Source organism: Cyanistes caeruleus, chromosome 2, assembly GCF_971803275.1.
Source record: "Cyanistes caeruleus chromosome 2, bCyaCae1.hap1.1, whole genome shotgun sequence".
NCBI lineage: Eukaryota > Metazoa > Chordata > Aves > Passeriformes > Paridae > Cyanistes > Cyanistes caeruleus.
Window position 1 is genome coordinate 35,491,918 of NC_141702.1, and position 20,678 is coordinate 35,512,595.

General features: G+C 39.6%; 1 protein-coding gene across 2 annotated transcripts in view; it reads left to right on the forward strand.

Annotated features, from left to right (window-relative positions):
• The first annotated feature begins 3,505 nt into the window (after positions 1-3,505).
• Positions 3,506-20,678, forward strand: part of ZNF292 (zinc finger protein 292) — a 53,093-nt gene continuing 35,920 nt past the window's right edge. The window contains exon 1 of one of the 2 annotated variants that reach the window (XM_086876485.1): positions 3,506-3,871. In XM_086876485.1, coding sequence (XP_086732611.1) covers positions 3,710-3,871 — 162 coding nt within the window. In that variant the 5' untranslated portion in view covers positions 3,506-3,709. Of the gene's footprint in view, positions 3,872-4,020; positions 4,571-20,678 lie in introns of those variants that run through there. The other variant, XM_086876486.1, reaches the window with a different exon arrangement.

Below are 20,678 nucleotides of genomic sequence, written 5' to 3' on the forward strand. Positions count from 1 at the left end.
AATTCAGGTCCCTTCCCTTCCAGTCTTCCATCCTTTTTTTGTTCTTTCTTACCATCTTCACCGTATTTGTTCTTTGGACTGTTTTGGATGGGTTCATTTTCTTTACCCCTGCTTTTAATTGTCCTTCCCAAAACATGCATCTTCCCCATCTGCTTCTCTCTTATTTGTACTCTCCATTTTAACAGCAAGTGGGTTACTTGACTATAGTTACAATTAGAGTCAATGTTTCTTCTGCAATGTAAGCCTCCTTTCTCTTCTATTCACATTCTTCCACTGTCACATATCCTGCCCCACATGTCCATGAAGAAAACAGATATCTGAAAAGAATCTCTTCTCTGCACAATCTCTTTCACCTGTCACCACCAGCTCTTCTCTTCCATGAGCTCTATCCACCACAGTGTAGCTTCTGTCAGGAGTCAAATATAGGATGAATAACACAGCCTCGTAGTTGCACTTTACTCTTTTTCTCAGGCCACTGCCATGCTTGATTCCGTTGCTGTCATCATGTTCTCACTGTTGTCAAGAAAAAAAATGACTCCTTTGTTTTTCACCACTGTTTGCCGTTGTTCCTTCTACTTAATTATTTTCTGGGTCTCTTAGATATAAGCTTAGCAATAAGCTACCTGTGAGTCATGATTAAAGACAGGAGTCCTCCCTTGCACAAGGCCCCTGGAGGCGTAAGTGCAAGTGCTCTGCAGCGTAGCACAACTGAAGGACAGGCTAGTCTCCGTTTGACCCTGAGGAGAACAAAACAAACAACACTTACTCTGCCCTCTCAGAGCACTAACCTTTGGAATGAGCGAGAAGCCCAGATTCCCTTTCTCCTTCCTTCCTGGCCTGGGCTCAATTCAGAGCACCCCCTGGTCAAGGCAGAAACAAAACAGCAAGCTAAAGCAAGGACAGACTATCAATTGGGCTACTGTGGCTCACCCTTAAGTGAAAATAATTCTAAACAGCACAGTATAGGACAGAGTTATCCAAACGAGAAGGTATTTTAGATCCTGCAGGTATATTAAGTGATTGAGAAAGAATAAATATGTCTTCATGCCACTGCTTCTAGCATTTTTATGACTGACTACTACTGATGTTATAGGCAGTTTGGTAGCAAGGGATACATGCAAACCAGATTTTCCTGATACTAAGCCTTAAATGGAAAAGCTGAAAGTTTTCTCTTCTGCTTGTAACAGAATGGATTTCCTGTGCAATAAAAGTCAAGGAACTTGAAATGTTTCAGGCTTACAAGTCACAAATAAGATATCTACTTGGACATTTGTATATAAAACCAGAAACACCACTTTGGGTTCATTGCTGTGACCCAAAATGTGGACCAGATTCCAAGGCCTGTTTCCAAAATGTTGCATATTCAGTGCCATCACCATGAATGTCTGCACTTGCAGACTAATGTTTCTGTAGTCCTGGAGGAACCTCTTTTCTTCCCAGCTCTGACTTAGTGTTCGTTTCACAATAACCCTTAACTTCTTATAAATGAAAATGCTAGACTTGCCAATACATCAAGCAATACAGTCAATTTATTAATTTGCTCAATAAAAGGTAAGTATTACAGCACACTGGGTGTGTTGAGGGTCTCCACCCTAAGCAACAAACTCAGAGGTTAGTCTCTTATACCATTCTAGGCACTTCCTCAAATCTTCAGTTATTTTCTACTTGCTTTTTCTTCATAATCAGCAGTTGTGGGTTTTGGACATCTGTTGGGGAGGTGGTCCGAGATTGTCTTCTGATGTCTCTTTAGTCTCCCATCTTGCTCTTAAAATATCTTTTTCCATTAGCAGTTTGTTCAAGCAAGCATACATTTTGTTAGTGAGCATGTATTTTGCAAGCTTTCTTTCAATCATTTCACAAGCTAAAGCTCACCTGTCTAAAAATACCTTCATTCGCTCTTTCCTCAGTTATTACAAAGCTCAAAGTTAGCATGTTTCAAAATGCTTTTGTAGAGCTTTCTAGCTCATGTTAGTCCTACTTCCCCTTTTTAAGTGATTACAAATTTTCTTAAAACTAATTTATAGTTTATATAAAGGATAGTTTAAACTACAAGGTAGTTTAAAGCTTAAAATTTTGTTGTTAGGACAAGGAGGTAGCTAAAATCTTATTACTTTGTTAAACTTTACTTCCATGCTTTATTTTAGCTGTTTTTCAAAACTTTTCTTTGTAATAATCCCATGGCCTCTGTCTGCATTGCTTGCAGACACACATACATAGGTGACTGCTATTCGATTGACACAAATCACCACTAAATTTCTCACAAGCTTTCAACTGTATGCAAGAAGTAGGTAGCATCATTTGTCTTTTGTGACAAAAAAAAATAAAAAGAGAACATCAAATCCATCCCACAATCACACAAGCTAAGATAGCAGATATGGGATTTTGAGTTACATTTGTGCCAGTGCAAGACTGAAAGGCATATTTAGGGGTCTGCTGGTAGTCTCTTCCAGTCAAAAGACCTTTACACCCAGTTTAAGTTTGTGTAAAGTACCAGCGCTCCTCATTTTTCAGATGATGTAAAATGCCCACTTAAGAGAGTTTAAGACAGGCTGGCTATGAAAAATGATTCACTTCAGCTCAGGCAGGGCTCTCACTGCTGTAACACATTTCCTCCTCAATTCCTCAATGAGGGCTGGCAACATGAAGAGTGTGAAGCCATCAACACACATCAACCCGTGCAGCCTAGAAGACTGCAAAACATGTATCCATGCCAATTCAGTGTCCATCAGATCCATGTTTTCCTTCTCACCATAATCAACGCCTCAGGCCCATCTCCAGTACTTACAACACCTGTGACAGATAAAGAAGTCTCCTCAGCTAATTTAATAGATGCAGGGAAAGACAGTGTCCATCACTGGAGCTTTGTGGTGATGTGAATACATCACCATTGTGTGAGAGGGTGTTTGGTCCAGCATGCAAGGGCAACAAAGCCCACCAGAACCTCCAGATCTCAACTGCTTCATTTGAAGAGCCAAACTGCACTTCCCATTTCCAATTATAAAAGCAGGACAATCTAGGTGTGAAGACAACTCAGTGGCAGCCTTGATGCCAACACTTCCTGCGGAGGAAGTAAGGTGACATAATCAACAAGCCACAAAACCTCGGTGGTCTCAGTATGGCCCGTCCAGCAGCAGTTCGTGCCACATGGTGCTCTCAGGTGAAAGGATTCGATGTGACCCTTAGTGCCACGGTCTAGTTGACATCATGGTGTTCAGGCATGGATTGGATGAGATGATCTGAGAGGTCTTTCCCAATCCAATTGATTCCGTGATTCTGAACTTGAGGGACAGCGGCAAAAACTAACCAGACCCGACCAGACCAGACCAGACCTCACCGCCCCCGAGGCCGCCATTTGCAGCCGTTTTGCCGCCAAAACGCGTCGCCGCGCGGGCGGGGGAGGGCCCCGTCACGTGGCCGCGCGGGGGCGAGCCCCGGCGCGAGTGGCGTCGCGTCACGTGAGGCGCGGAGGCCCCGCCCCCTCCCCGGCCCCAGCCCTTTGCGCCGCGGGGGGACGGCGGGCGGTGCGCGCGCGCGCGCGCACCGCGCGCTCCCGCGCGTCTCCATCTCCTCCGCACGTGACCCCCCGTCCCTGGAACGTGGCATTGTGTAATCACGTGACCCGGGAGCGGAGCGGGGGGAGCCGAGGGAGGCAGGGAGGGAGGAAAGGGGGGCGGGGGGGGCTGCGTACGCGACGGAGCGGGGTGCGAAGATGGCGGACGAGGAGGCCGAGCGGGAGAGCGGCGGCCCGGGCGGCGACCTCCTGGAGCTGCGGCGCCTGCGGGAGCGGTTGCTGGAGCTGGAGACGGGGCTGCGGGAGAGCCGCGAGCCGGCCGTGCAGGCGGCCACCGAGTACTGCAAGCAGCTCTGCCAGGTCAGGCCGCCTCTTCCCTTTTCCCTTCCCTTCCTCCGTGCCCTGCCTCCGCCCGCTCCCTCCCCTCCCCCGCGGGGTGTGTGTGAGCTTGGCCGGGCCGGAGCGCGGGGGCCGGGCGGGACCAGCGCCGCCCCCGCCGCGGGGAACCCGCAACCGGCGGCCCGGTGCGGCGGCCGGCCCGGGAGGAGGGGAGCGGGGACTCGGTGCTCGGGAGCGGGCCGGGCGATGAACGTCGCCGCCGCCGCTCGTTGTGGTCTGAGGCGGAGTGGCCCCCGCGCCCGCTGCCGCTCCGGCCCGGCCCGTAATCCCCATCCCCCGCTTCGCCTCCCCCCGCCCGGTTCTCGCGGTCTCCAGGCCCCTTTGTTGTGCTCTGCGGCTCGGCTTATCGAAGGGCCCTTTGTTCCTGGCGGTGGCGGACCGGGGCCCCCCCCCCGTCCCTTCGACACCCCTCCTCCCCTGGGGGCAAAGGGAGGGAGGCGGCGGTCCGGGAGGTGGGGGCTCCGCCGCTCCTCTGAGGGGCCGGGCACGAGCTGGAAGTCTGTCCCGGGTCCCTCGGCTCGAGGCTCCTGCTCTATGCCCCCTTCCTTCCCCCCGCTGCCTTTCCTATCTCGTACCCGGGAGGTATAGTGGAGTTTCTGCCATTCTAGGAAGGTGTGAAGGTGGTGGTGGACTATACAGAGTCGCCGGTGGTGGTGGCAGGTCTGTGTTGCTGCTCCCCTTTTCTCGCCCTGTCAAGGGAGCGCAATCCCACCTCGGGAGAGGGCTCCCGAGCCGGCACTGTTTGAAGCACCATTGTGTGTAATTATTCTGCCTATGGGAAAAGGCCCGCTTCTCGGACCTTGGGCTGGTCCTAAGGCAGGGTTTGTTTGCAGGTGTTTCTTCTGAGCTAGTGATCCTGCTGAGTATTTGTTCCTAAACAAACTTTGTGGTACTAGCTCCACAGACTGCTAAAAAAGCAGACCATTTTAGTCATGTGTATGACTTCTACATTATGTACATGGCCTTGATCTCACTTAGATATCCTTTCTTGGATAGCATTAGGTGCATCCCGGTGTATAAAACAAGTTCTCAAATATTTTGGACCGCAGAAACCACTGCTTCTGTAGCTTCACTTTGTTTAATAGTCTGGCTGATACAAATGATAGTGTTTGTTTACGCATTACTATCGCCCATTCATAGACAGTCAGGCAAATTTTACGAGGTGGAATGGATAAGAGTGAATTCACATGGTTAGTTTGAAATGTGTTTTATTTATGATTTTGTATCTGGTTTCTTAAAGAGTTCATTCTTGGTGGCCATTGTAGCATGCTAATTTCACATCTGTCGTCTCTGGATTAAACTGGGCTCTACTTTCTACTAACCAAGAAGATTTGTTACTAAATATTTTAAGCATAATTTTATTTTATTTTGTATATACAGGATTCATATATCAGGTTCGTTTTTTGTTGGTCAAAATTTATCATGTTGTGCTTGGTTAGATGTCCATGTAGATGCACAGAAACATTGGTTTAAGCACAGAAAGATTGGTTTTGTTGGTTCAGATCAGTGTGTTCTCGGTCTATTTTATCTTTGTGCCTACTTTCTTAACTTTATACACTGTGAGGTGGAAATCTGCCTTTCCTGGCTCCGGCTCGACTTGTGAATGAGCTGTTCATTGAACTGAAGTAGTGTTGGGTAGGTGGGAATGAAGACACCATCCTTGACATGTACAGAGTAGATTACTGATGTCTAAAGTAGATTTATCACTGAAGTTGTGGTTATGTGTTCTCAGTGAGTGGCTTCAAGAGTTGTTTGATTGATTAAAAGTTTAGCAAGTGTGAATAGTCTTCTTATTACTTTAATGTTACAAAAGTTTTGTAACTTTTGTTACTTTTGTAACTGACTGTTACAAAAGTCAGTTGTAATGCCCAAATTTACTAGGTTACTTAGCCATGCACTTTTTAAAAGCAAGTCTCACTGAATCTCACAAATCAGTTGTGTAGAAACTGACTTAGAAATCATGCTGTTTTGAAATTAATTACTCCTTTAATTAAATAATTAATTAATTGTTCCTTCCATACTAAGATTTATAGTACAGCCATATCATGCAGACTGAAGGCTGATGTGTAACACTTAGGGTTGAGATATGCCATTCAATGTTGAAAGATCTTGCTTTTCAAATTTTGAACAGAGGTCTAAACAGATGCTTAATGTATTAAAAAGTGTTGTTAGGCAAGTGTTTTTGTACTGGCTCAGCAGGCACTTTTTAAAATCTGTCCACCTGTACTTGTGGTGCCAGAATACTTATACAGCCTCTTCTGCAGTTTTAATCCTTTTTTTGGGCCTATACAAAATAGTATTCATGATTTAGAGAGTTTGCTTAGCTACTTAGTTTGCACTGCGTGACACAAATTGTAGAAAAAACATGTAGGCTGTTCTAGGTCAGCCTTCTCAAGACATCAGTTCAAAAACCATCTCAGAAATCTCTTCAAGTAACAGTTTAAGGGTATCTGCCATGCCTTCTAGAATAAAGCCTTTGAAAATATATGCATGAAAAAAGTATTTGGTCAAATATATGGAACTGAGAGTTATTATATATATAAATTGAATATATATATATCACTTATTTATATCTAAGGTCTAGAAACTCAGTAATGAAGAAATATTTTAGTATTTCAGTATAATTTCACCTGCTTTTTCTTTTTTTTTCTTCATGCTTAGTTTCTAGGCATGTAATAACTGCACAGATCTTGGACTGTCTGGTGTCCTTGTTTTGTTTTGCCAGGTACTCACTCTGGAGCTCAGCAACCACCTAGCTTGTTACCATAAATTAACTTTTATTTTTTTTAATGAAGTGGGTAGCAGTGTTCAAGAAATAAGCTTATTTTCAAACTGATGGAAGCTAAAGAATGTGCAGTAAAGCATGGAAAGATCCTTAGGTTCAAAGGCAAATAAAGGATTTAAGTATTCTGTGCTTATTAAATTAAGTGGGAGTTGTACAGCCAAGTCCTTTATCTGGTTTTGAAATACCTCAGTTTGAAATATTTTATTGTTTATAACCTAACACTGTAGAACAATTGTTAAAAACACAGAAAAAAAAGACCCTTTTACCTTGACAGAAAATGCTATAGAACTGTTTTCTTCTCTTGTAAGAATAAAGTTTACTTTGATGTATTTTATATCCAGCATTTCATTAGCTATAAATATGTTTGTGTGCTGCTTCTGATTGCTCTGTGAAATAGTGCAATTATTCTTAAATTTTAAGGGGATTATAGGCTGGATCTTAATCCTGTACCAGATCTGTGTGATTGTGGTTCTGTTCTCCATTGTCAGCATGCAGTAGAGAGCATTATTTTTATTGTTATAGGGTGGAATTCACATCCATATCAGTATATGTAAAATGATTTTTTAATTGTGATTTGTGCTCTTCTGTTGCAATTTGATAATGAGCAAATCCTTGACAAAATGGTTATATTTTCACAAACTGTATGAGTGCAGACTGTGGCAGACAAAACAAGTATCTTCATCTGTAGTGACTGAAAACTGCAGATGTAAATTTTGCAAGAATTCAGAATGGCCCAAAGAAGATTGCTGTTCTTGTCACCATGTGGTGGCTGATTAGATTATTTTCAGACTTGGCTCTTAAAGGTGACCAGTTGTTTATATTCAGTTGGAGAAGACCAAAATGTATGTTTGGGTTTTCTGTGCTTAAGAGCTAGGTGAGTGTGCTGCTGGTGGGTATATCAGAGTTCCTCACTATCTGCTGTGTTCCCTTCCAATTGTCATTACCTTTTTTATTTTTTTTTTTTTAAATTTTGATAAATAAAAAAATACAGATTGTAGGCTGGTAATAAATTTTCTGTCATCATTAGGTTGTGAAATCTTTGTGGTGCTTCTGCCTCTTCTGACTGTGTTTCTGTAGCTGATGTGTTTTGAGTCTTCCCTTCTTTGTTATTTTGACACTTCATCTCTTTCCTGAATCTGCTTCTAAGGATTGGGTTTTTTTTCAGTCCTGCTGTACTTTGTAGTACAAATTCTCCAAAACTGTAAGGTGGTTAGGTTTGTCCTACTGATGTACAAGTTGTCAGCAAAAAGTGTCTTTCCTATATTATAGGCATAAGATACTATTTGGATAGTTGTGAGACCTTTCCTCAATAACTTTGTCTGCACTTTCAGTTCATTTCTTGGTTGTCTTTTCATGTCTGCCTGTTATGAGAAAGATCATGTGTTAAAAGTGTGCTTAGCTTTTAGTAGACATATTAATATTTTTCTATTTTACCCAGAAGTAACAGAATCTTCTTAACACTAGTAGCAGAAAAGATGTAATGATGGTTGAAAAATTTGGGGGGCTCTGGTGGTAATGGAAATTCTTAGAAGACACCCCAAAACTTCTTTTAAAGGAAAAATATTTTTAACTGTTCTGGCTGTGCAGTTTGTTCCTACTGTTTTAAGCTGGTTTTTTCTGTGTGTTGAGGTTCTAGTGAAGTATTATGACCTTAAGGTCCTACCCTATTTTTTTGGGATGTCTTGTCATGCTAGAGTAGATGTTGGTAATATTCAGGGATATGTAATCTAAAGTGTCCCTCCTAAAAGCAGACCTGTGTGTCTCTACAAAAAAACCATTATTATTATTATTATTATTATTATTATTACTATTATTACTATTATTATTATCATCATCATCACCACTGTATAGTACAGATTTTTGCTAATCATTTGTTTCTACTGGAGTCTAATGTTTTCTCTTACAAATTCTCCTAATAATCTTACTATATAATTGGCATTCAGTTTTAATACCTCACAGACTTCACAACTTTCTGGTGCTGTCACTGTCTTCAACTGTCATTGTCTTCCTCACTTTTAGTCTCTCTGTTCTCAACTTCCTCTTCAGACCCAAAGTGACAGAAATAATCTTCAGTTCTATGCATAAAATTTGAAATAAAGCCTTTCTTAAATCTTTTATTTATATGTTCTGGATTTATCGAAACTCAGTCTGTCTTAATCTAATGACAAGGAAGTGTTTCAGTAGGCTGCTTTATTTTTTTCTGCAGGAGTTAGAGTATGATCCCTTACCAAGAGTAATTCTGTGTATAAAGACCTCAAGAGCCTTTGAAGGATTTTTTTTTGCTATTTCATTGAACACCTGCAGTTGTGATGTGACCATAAGATTAGCGTTCACTGATGGTAAGAAACGCCACCCACAAAACGTCAGGTGCCTTTTTGATAGAAGTATGAAGACATTTCCTCTTTTTCTTAATATCACACTTGATTTCTTACTCCAGACAACTTTTGTCAGACTCTTCACTGAATGGATAGGTAGATGTCCACCTTAGATTTTGTTTGGCTCAACAGCTAACAGCGATGTTTACATTATGCAGGCACTGGTGGAATGTAGTTGTTAGTAAGTGGATATTTTTTTAACTTTCAATTCAGTTATGCCCTGTCTAATCAAGTTTGTGTCTCTTCTTTTGGGTATGCATGAATTCCATAGTTTCCAGTGCTTTAGGTAAAAAATGTTCTCTGTTGAGTCCACTGATTGATTTTTACACTGAGGTAACACTTAAAAGTTCCTGTTATGATGTTTCTGTCTTTACACCTTTTCCTCTACTATTCTGTGTGTTGCTCCTGGTCTCACACACAGTTCCTATCTTTTTCTAAATACATTACCATGAGTGCAAAATTCCTATCATAACTTCCAATACTTTCAATTTTACTTTCATAACTGTGACCTCCAGATGTTCTGCTATTCAAGGAGAGATGTACAGCTGCCAGAAATTGCAAGGAATCTGCTAAAATATAGTACACCACACAGATTTCCAAGTGCATGAAGAGAAACACCTGTCATCACTGTGTCAAGTCATGCAGACTTTCAGCTGCCTGAGGCATTTTTGTGCTACTTCATCACTGTGAGACCTGCCGTGTCAAACAGTCACATTATCTCTTTGACTGGGGAGAGGGATAGAAGTAAAACCCCCAGATTCATTTTTTTTTTTAAGTTAAATTACATGGAGTTAGGGAAATTGTCTTGCTTTCAAATAAAACAGTATGTGTACCTATCCAGTTAAGATGTATGTAAAAAGTATTTAGAAGAAAGCACCCTCACTGTTTAGGGTAAATCTAAACAATGAATATAAATATTATAATCCTTGTCCTCAATAATGGCATTGAGCCCCAGCATCATATTAGATTTGAGCTGGTCTTTGTTTGAACTTCTGAGATATGTACTATAAGGTTTTATTAAACCTGTATTTCCTGTGTTGAAGTAAGACAGGTAGACCATGATTCCAAAGCAGCATTGATTATTGATAAACCATAGCTACAAATGCTTGTTTAATCTGTTCTCAAAACTATCCATTGAAAAAGATTCAAAAAAACTCCCTGCATAATACATTTCAGTTCAGTGTTCAGCCTTCAATAATTTCTTCTGCCAGCCCTTGCAGTGTAACTTAATATCTCATTGCAGCTTAAGACTATTGCGATGTGTTGTATCCCATGTAGATAACAAAAAGTAGCATATTCTCTTTCTGTTGGAAGCACGACTTATTTTCAATGCTATTTTCAGCTCTTTTCCACTTTTTACTTTTGAGAACAGTTTTTGCAGTTCTTGATGCTAATTTTTTCCTATTTCCCCCTTTCCTTTTTGCTTCGTTACTGTATCTTTGGAATGTATGGGATTTTTCTTACTTGCAGGGAAGGTAGCAATCTAATAAGAATTTGGTGAGAGGGTGACAGTCTGTCTAAAACTCGGGATTTAAGTTAAAACATTTCTCCTTCTGAGTACAAATATTCAAGAGAAGAGTGATAGTTCTCTGAAGCGTAACAAATTAAGGTAGTTAAGAAGATGACAAAACAGAGGTGGAGGGATAAAAATTATTAAAACTTCAGGATGTTGACAAAAACTTATCTTTCCATGTAAGTTCAGCAGTTAGATACTTATTTTCATTGTTACCCTCATGGACATGTTTTGCTAACTTACTTGATGCTTTTACTGGAGTTACGGAGAAAACACCTTCTATCAGCAAACTACCATTTCTCTAAGAAATACTTCCAGTGAAAAGTTAATACTCAGAGCAGATACAGTTTGCATAATATCCTTGATTCTTGTTGCCCATTCAAAGATTGAGAGGTGTTCTGCTTTACACAGTCCTTTATCCCTTTGAGAAAACTTCTGAAGACCTGCCTGTAGATTCCAGTTTGCTTGTATTAGTTGACTGTAAGCAGCAGCTGCACATCTGTGCTGGCATAACTTTCTGTACTGACACCTACATTCCTGCCTTTACCTTTTCCCAGAAATCCAGACTTTATTCCCCACTTTTGAACAATGTATATCAATAAAGTTCAGGTTGCTTTCTAAAATTGCAGTTACTGAAGATTCACTGTGTAAAAAACAAGGAATATTGGCTATAGCCAATAAGCAAAGCACTGTGCAGGGCTATACAGGGAGTATATGTATGTTAATATTAACATCCAGTAGGGCATCTCATTCTATCAAAATATCTACATTGTATGTCTCACTTTCATAGTAATGATATTAGATATCTATTTAAATGCTCAGTCCATTTTCTATGTATTTTAGATTTTTAAAAATTATTATTTTGATAGAGAACGAATGCTTCATAAACCATAGGTCTTGAGGGAAGGAAATAAAAAAAAGTGCTCTTCTGGGGACTCTTCGCTTCCATCATGAGTAAGAATTAGGGAGTTTCATATGGCCTTTTGCATTTACTTTGCCATTTAAATGTCATCATTTTCTTGTATTCTAGGCTTATTTGTGCATTGTTCCTACTTAAGGCTTCTTTAAGTTATGGATCAAACGACAACAGTTACTGGACATCAATATATTGTTTATTCTGTGTGGTACGTTACCTAAACTGACATACAAGGCAAAGAAACTATTTAAAATTCACATATTTAGGGAGCATATCTTCTAGAAATAGTGCTCCAAGCTTTGATTTATACCTGTCAAAAATTTTTAGTTGGTTTTTTTAGAGGCCTCCATGCATATCCTTATGCAATTATAATACAGTGTGTTTGTTTCTGTAGTTTTCATGAGAGAAACTAGCATGAGGTTCTTAGGCCACCAATGGGGATGTACAACAATTTGCAAATTTTAGTTTAAATGGCACTTAATGTGTCATGTTTTAGGAATATGCAAGTCTTTTTTTTTTTGAGGTGTGAAATATTTTTTTCTGTTTATCTCTCAAAATATGCATTAAAGACAACTCTGGTATTATTTCTCAGGTCTTTCATCTCTAAGGATGAAGTACACTGCTTTCATTTGTGAAGAGTTAATCTAATAACACCTAGTACTTGGCAGAACAAAGACTTTCAGAAAGAAGATATATGTAACGTCAAAAAAGCAGTGGAGCTTTATAAAATTATTCTCTGAAAATAGACCTGATCCAGTAGGAAATGGGACTACACTTGCAAAAATGTGTGCCTGTTTTAGGTAAAAATAGTTTGATCAAATGTCTTTTCCATCTTCTCTTCTGTAACTGTTGTACAGTCTTCTGGTATACAATATTACTAGCTTTATGATTTCCTGTATGAAGGTAAAGTAAGTTAAACAATCATCAGAGAAATAGGAAAATCCTGTGCTAACTTATCTAGCTCTCACTTGGTTGTTATTCATTCTGAACTAATCATACATTTCCTTGTTCTTATAGGAACTCATGTAACATGGACAACTACCAAAGCTCCATCCATCTTCAAACACTGACTCCTAGTTCATTCTCTCCTAGCTGCTTGGCAGGTGCATTTCTTGCTTTGGGGACCTTAACTCCATGAAGTAAAATTCTTTAGGATAAAGACCAGTCTATTTGTAACTCTCTCTTGTCTTTTGAGATGAATAGAGCAGTTTTCATTTGAGCAGATGTAGCATTCTCAGTGTTCTGTATATCAAAAATACTCCCAGATTTTGGAAGGATTACTCTTCTGTTTTTCAGAATGATAGAGAGAATGGGTTCTGTCAAATAGACAAATCCTGTTTGGTATTTGTGTATCTAACAGACCAAATATTGTTTTGGTGAATTGGTAAAGTACATACAGTGATCAGGCATTAAATCAAATCATGAATAAGGAGTTCCTCAGTCTTGTGATTCATAGAATCATAGAATGTTAAGGGTTTGGAATGAAACTTGAAAGATCATCTAGTCATAACCCCCCTTGCTGTGGACAGGGACACCTGCTTCTAGACCAGGTTGCTCAAGGCCTTATTCAGCCTGTCCTTGAACACTGCCAGGTTTGGGGTGTCCACAGCCTTCCTGGGCAGCCTTTTCCAGTGTCTCATTACCCTCACAGTGAAGAATTTCTTCCTAATGTGTAACCTAAACTTCCCCTCTTTCAATCTGTACCCATTATTCCTTGTGCTGTCACTACAGTTCCTGATGATGAATTTCTCTCTGGCTTCCTTGTAGGCCTCTTCAGATACTGGAAGGCTGCTATAAGGTCTCCACACAACCTTCTCTTCTCCAAGCTGAACAGCCCCAGCTTTCTCAGCCTGTGTTCATAGGGGAGGTGCTCCAGTTCTCATGCAAACTTCAGAGCAGAGCCCTGCTCTGAACTTGCTCTAACAATTCCGTGTCCTTCTTATGTTGGGAACCCAGAATTGGATGCAATAATGTGGATGGGGTCCCACAAGAGCAGAATAAAGGGGAAGAATCACCTCCTTTGACCTGCTGGCCATGCTTCTTTTGATGCAGGCCAGGATTCCATCTGGCTTTCTGGGCTGTGAGCTCACACTGCTGGCTCATGTTGTCTATCATCCGCAAATCTTTCTCTGCAGCGCTACTCCCAGTCACTTCTCTGCCCAGCTTGTCAGTGTGCCTGGGATTGCCATGACCCAGGTGTAGAACCTTGCATCTCTTTGTTGAACTCCATGAGATTTGCACAGCCCATATCTCCATTCTGTCAGGGTACCTCTGATTGGCATCCCTTCCCTCCAGCACACCGACTGCACCACACAGCTTGGTGTTATCAGTAAATTTGCTGAGGGTGCACTCGGTCCAACTCTCCATCAAAGATGTTGAATCAGCTCAACTACTGACCTTTGAGGGGCACCACTGTTTTCCATGTGGACAATGAGCCATTGACCATAACTCTTGGCATGTGGCCATCCAGCCAGTTCTTTATCCACAGTGTGGTCCATCCAGCAAATCCATGCATCTCCAATTTGGAGACAAGCATGTCAATGCAGCAGAGCATCAAACACTACTTAAGTCCAGCTTCCACCAATGCTGGTCCTGTCTTAGATTGCTTGTTTCAGGAGCCTGTGATAATATACTGTTTTATAACAGAAATGAACACAAGGATGGGTACAAGAAGAGATTAAATGTTCATAATCACAAAAGACACAATCTGAACTTCATTTTTGTTTTTAATCATTGGAGGGTTTCTCTTATGAAGAGAATTACAGGAATAAAAAGTAACTCATGCTTATGAATCTGTAATAGTAAAGATGGTGGAACTTCATTATCCTCATTCTACAGACTGGGAACTTGCCTAATGTTTTTGTTGAAACTTGTGTACAACTGAACCCTGCTTTTGGATACCCAGCCAGACTTGGTCACCGTGTCAGTGTGATGGCAGGAGTTTAAGAGTTCTGCTCAGGTTTGCCAACACATTCAGCAGAAGGCATGGCATTGGCTCCACTCCTTTCCCACATCTGGACATAGTGGCAGTACTTTGACACTGGTAAAAGGACACTGGTGGTTATTAGGCACAGTGTGGTAGATGTTGCCTTGTTCTTTCACCAGAAATGTCGATCAGATGGAAGGCATTCTTTTGGGTGCCAATTTGACTGCGCTGAATATACAAGTTTAAAATTGCAGTTGAGTAATCTTTCTACTGAGGATGGAGATTATCAATTAAGTTATCATCAGAATTAAAAGGGTTTGAAGTAGCAGTGGGAGAAGTTGCATTCATCTGATAAAGACAGCTAATACAAAAATAATGCAGTTGAACTAAAGAAATATCATAATGTCTCATTTCACTGGATGAGAGAGCAGGTTTAAGTCACCTATGCTGCAGGAAATGTAAATATTTCCAGATTAGACACAGTTATTTCTGGCTGTATTCCTATTTTTAATCTGCCCATATGCCAGTCTGATAATTAAAAGAATAGGTAAATTACATTTCCTGGCAGTGGATGAAAGTTTACTGTAATGAACATCCCGCCACATTCATGAAATGCTTGTTTAATAGCCAACTGCTGAATGCTCTTTTTAACTAAACAGAGTAAAATATGAATGTTGGGATGACAACATTGAATTGAGACATGATTGAATAGCTGAATAGAGAAAAATGTAGCCTAGAACTATAGCAAGTTCACTTATGTTAGGATTCAAGAGAGAAATTATATACCAATGACCAGATCAGAAAGAGCCTGTTAAATGCAAAATGTTGTGAAGTATGAGGCTTAATGAAGTTATTTACTGATGTTTTAAATAACTTATTTGTTCTAAAATAGTTCATGGATGTAACCAGAAGCTCTCCATTAGTTATCTAGGTTTTCCTAGGTCTTTTTCTAAAACTAGCTGGAGTTTGAATTATAAGCAAAATAGTGCCTTAAAAATAATGGGACAAATTGTACCAAGGTAATTTTGCTTTTGTTTTGCCTCTTTCAGTTTAATAATTAGCAAACTGAGCTCATTCAGTATGTGTTCAGCATGTTCAGATGAAAAGCATGCAAATTCCATGTGCCTTTTAACTTATATTTGGGGAGAGAAACTTCTCTGTCAGTTAAGAGAAGGTTCAGTGTTTAGTAGTTAACATTCAGTTGTGTTCCCTTCCTGTGGGTTTTTTTTTTTAAACTTTCTGGGTGATGGTAGATGACATAATTACTGTGAGAGTTGTAGTATAGCCACACAAGCTGTTCTATTTCTGCTTCTGTATCTGATGAGGTGCTTTTTTCAAACCTTCCTCCAACAGACTTTTCCTTGAAAATATAAACATATTTTCCAACAGCATAGTTACAGCTTTTGGTTTCATATCTGTAAATTGAGGGTAGTGGTATTTCCCTGCTACTCAGTTATATGCATCAGAGGACAAACTTGACATTTTTGTTGCTGTTACATTACCTGCCTAGTGAAGTATAAGTAGTTGTATTAGAGGCATAGTTAACTTCGTGTTTGTGTGCCAAAGAGCACCCCAAGGTGCTAATGTTCCTAAAAAACGAATTATAACAATAGTTTAAAGAAATCCTCAAGAAGTTGATAAGGAAACTTACTCTTAAGATTATAACATGGATTCTTCCCACCATTAGTCTTAACTTGGCTTGAGGCTAGAGACGTACAACCTTGAGAGTTAAGGCAAGTAGTTTTAAGAAGTCATCAAGGTCATTAACGCCTTTGGTGGTGCAACTATGTGTAGGGGGAGAAGAGTTCAAATACTCAGTTCACTCCTGCATTTTCAGAATCATTGAAATCTGTTTAGTAATTGCTTATCAATGGTAACTAAAGCTGCAATGAGTTTTATTTAAAAATATATATATATATCCACAAAAGAGACCTAAGTAGATGTGGTTATTTGAGGAGAATCTCTTTAGGCGAGAGTTAAAAAGTAGTTAATGGTGCTTCTTACTAACTTTGTCTTTGTTCAGCTTCAATATTTTGTAATTTTTGTGGAATGATATTCAACTTATTTTGCATAATAAACCACATAATATGTAGTTACGTTATAAGCTACTGAATATATGTATGAATGTGTAGTGGTTGAACAGACTGAGAAAATGAATCATTCATTGAAGGGTAGTTGGTTACATTTACTGGATTTCAAAAGTATTCTAATTCTTTCTAACAAATCAAAATTAGTCAGCAAGTAGTATCAGTTCTTTAACAATTACCTGTTCTGTGTTCTGAACTTAACGGTTGTCTCTAAAAAGTCTCCAGGGAGGATAGCTTTCCTTAAATATGAACAGAGGAATGAGTTGCTGCATGTCTTGATTTTTTTTGCTGTTTCTGTGAAGCTCCTTTTCTGGTGGAGCTTGAGCGCAAAACCTAGATGTATACGGTTAATTTTTGCAGCTTTGCCACCAAAACAAAAAAGGTACAGTTATAGATCAGTTATTTCTTTGTATTCTGGTTTGATAGGAAAGGTTTTAGATTTACTTGGTTAGTCTGAGAATAAAAAAAATTAAGAGGATGGTGGGGGGAGAATGTTTATTAAAAAGGACTTGTAGGTAGATAGAGCTTTGCAACACTTTTATGGATTATCTTTAAAAGGAAACTTGTTCTGGAAACTAGTACTTGAAGGCATTTGAGCTCATGTTTCCTTTGTTAGATAGCGCCAAAAAAATCAGGTCTTATTAAGTGATGGGTATCTATATCACAGAGTGCATACCTGTGTATCTGGGCTCTGAAGGTACCAGTAACAAAAACCAGTGCTACCTTGTAGGTGGTACTTGAAATACAGGGGTGGTGAGCAGAGCTCAGGTGGTCTTTTTTTTTGCCAATGTAAGGAGAAACACTGCTATACAGACAAGAGTATGAAAACATACCTGCTCATACAGTCTAACAAAACTTGCTTTTAGTGCTCTGAAAGTCTCTTCAGTAGATGAATGAGATGTGACAGTGGTTGAAAGAACAGTTTTAGAGGATACATGTGAACAAAAAGACTGAGTTCCTATATGTTGATACTCTGGATCAGACATGGGGTTTGATTTGAAAGTGTTATGATCATCCCTGTTAGCACACTTCTTTTTACATAGTGGAACAGCTTTGTAGTGTAGAAATTTTAATGTCTTTTGGATGAAACTAAACCAGAAGCTCTGTTCCAGAAGCAGTTGCAGTCTACTTCACCTGCTAGTGGGCATCCAGTTAATGGAACCAGCTGAATGCCAGTCTTTGATGGGTTCACTGGAGGCTTGGGTTCTCAGAACCCTCTTTTCTGCTGTATTATCCACTCCTTGTGCATTGCACTGGAATGGTATAGTCCTTGTGAGCTTTTTGTGGACCAGAACCTAACTGGCAAACTCAGATTCTGGTTTTGAACTTCATCTCTGAATGAGTCTGTCTTGACTCACTGATTCAGTACTTGCTAATCTTGGCATGACTTTCACTTGCTTTTAGTTGCAGGGTAGAGAAGCCAGTGATGTTAGGATGGCTTTGCAAAGAGTGAAAGCAGCTGGAGTTTTCTGTTTGAAGGGAAATGAAAAAGAAGCACAGATTGAAACTGCAGCCTGTCAGTGGAAGAGTTGTAATGGGAAAAAAATTGGATAGCTCTGTACCATGCTGCAGAAACTGAGAGTGAAAACAATTGCTTAAATACGATCTTGTAGTAAGTGATAGAATTAGGAGTCTGGCTTCAGTCCTCTCTTCTGGGCACAAGTCAATATCTCCATTAGAATTAAAGCGTCATCATCTGATTCTTCAGCCAAACGGGAGTCTTGGCTTTCTAGAGCTATACTTTGCTTAAAAACTTTATTGTGAAGCAATTCAGACACACATTCAAGTAAAAATAGCCTATAAATAAATTAAAATCTTGATAAGTTTTAAAAATAAAAATTGAGTACAGATTGAGATTGATGTTCTTTGATCATAACCATCATTTGTCCTGTAGAAAATACAATCGCATTAGATTGTCATCCATAGTTTCGTATGCGCGGTCTGATACTGTGTACCTGCTGGAGTTCTGCTGTTTGGTTCTGGTTTGTTTTGTATTATAATAACAAATATGAAAGAGCTAATATTCTTGCATCACTTGTGTAGCTACAAAATCAAGGTAACAGTGCTAAGCCTTGGTAAACAAATACTGAATCAGTTAAGTAGTGCCAGTTTTAATTTGCATCATTAAACTGCTTTGGAAATTATTTAGAAGTGCAGTGCTGTGTTGTTTTGATGTAAAGTAACTTCTCTGTGTACTGTTCTAAATAAATAAAAACTGGTTTTGTTGTTTTTATTATGGCAAATTTGTGATAGCAGCAATATTTCAGATGGGTGCTGTTAAGTCTGATACTTGTGGAAAGGTTTGAAATATCTGTGTTTTTCTGTGAAAGTTTTGTTATAACCTCAAAATCTGTAAAATTGCCTGTTGGGTATCCCAACTTGAAAACAAAATGGAAGCAGGTCATTTATGTTTCAGTTTTTCTGTTGGAGACAAAGGTGAAAGGAAAATTAAATATTGATTATGATCATGGTGATGTGAAGAATGTCTTGATCAGAAGGTTGTCATACCGCAGTGAAAGTAATAGATACTTGTGATTTTTTTCCCTCCTTTTCCCCTGTACTTTTTTAAATGGGCAAGAGATGGGTTTTATACTATGTAACCATTTAGTTTACTCTTAAATGCTTTAAACATCATGTTGCAGTATTTGTTTCTAATGACTAATGGGCAATCTGTGGTAGACTTGGTTTAAAGTAGTCAGGGAAGTAAGGGTTTTTTCAGCATGCAAAACTAGCTCAAGAACTGCTTGAGCTTTTGCTTGAATACTCTGTTTATTTGACATCTTAGTAGGGTAGTTAGTACTTATACAAAGTGAATGCAAATGCTGGTTGCATCCCAGCAATTCCTTAGCTGCCTTCACTTTCCTCAAATAAGGTGGGAACTTTTCATGGGAGCCTTAACCTCACAGTTTAAAAAAAAAAAAGTTGCAGCAGTTGGTTTTTTATGTGATGAAGGTCTTGTTCTCCATCTTCTGGTAAAACACTGAACAACAAGGTGGAGAGAAAGGCAAGGAGAGAAATTACAAAAGTAAAAGATAGTTTTCATCTCTAGAAGCTTTAGCTCATGAAGGCTGAGAATAATTGTAGTTTATAACTGTAAAGATATTTTTTTTTGTGTGTGTCTCTTTAGGATGTAACTTTGCTGTGGGACTTCACAAAGACATCATCTGGCATGCATGTATTGGTATAAAATCTTCTTGACTCCAGATATGTCTAAATTTGGACTTTTAATTTTTTTTTTAGTATCTCAGATACTTAGTTAAAAAGAACACATATTATAAAGCTATTCTGAACCCGTCTGTTCATTTTCCTTACCTGAGAGAGGCATCACAGGCAGTGTTGCTGTGTTCATTTAAGTTCTGATAGTCTGGAAATGCTTCTTGAGGCAATTCCTTTATAGAAGCTGTGAGGATGATTGCCCAGTGCATGGTCTTGTGCTCATTGGTCATGCCTGCTATCATCCTAGTCATCTTCTAATTGAGTTATTTTACACCGAATTCTTGGGGTGGGGATGATTTTACTATTGCAAACCAGGATTGATGCTCCACATGGAAGGGAGAGATCCATTAACTTACTTGCAGGTTTATTTCTATTTTACTAGTTCTGTTCTGTGACTTTTCATGTGATCCAGTAATGATACTAGCACAGGGCTGGAATTGCACAAAAAACTCAAGGCCAGAAGCCTGGCTTGGTTTGAAAGCTATCATAAATTGACCTTAAAAGTAGACTGTTATCAGCTTTCCAGGAATTTGAACAATGCTGTCTTGATCACATGCTTAGTTCTTTATTGGTTGTAGTAGTCAGTGAGCTTATGCTTCAGGCTCACAGTTTTACTCTGAAAAATACAGCTTTCAAAAATAAACTTGTCTTGAATGAGATAAATGTTTAGCCTCAGCCCAAGAATCAGTGTAATAGATTTCCCAGAAAACCACCCAAACAAACCAATTATTTATTCTGCTATTGTTAAGTCAGAAGATAGCATCAATGTCATGATACCTAGCTACTTGATTAAGAATCCACATCAAGCCAGCATATTCCTTGTGTTCCATCTCTTAGGATTCAGGGCCTTTGTCAGGGACTAATCTGTCTTGCAATTTCTAGCATTTTCTCCAGTACCCATTCTCTGTTGCCATTCAAGGGCTTGTTACCTCTGCATGTCTGAGAAATTT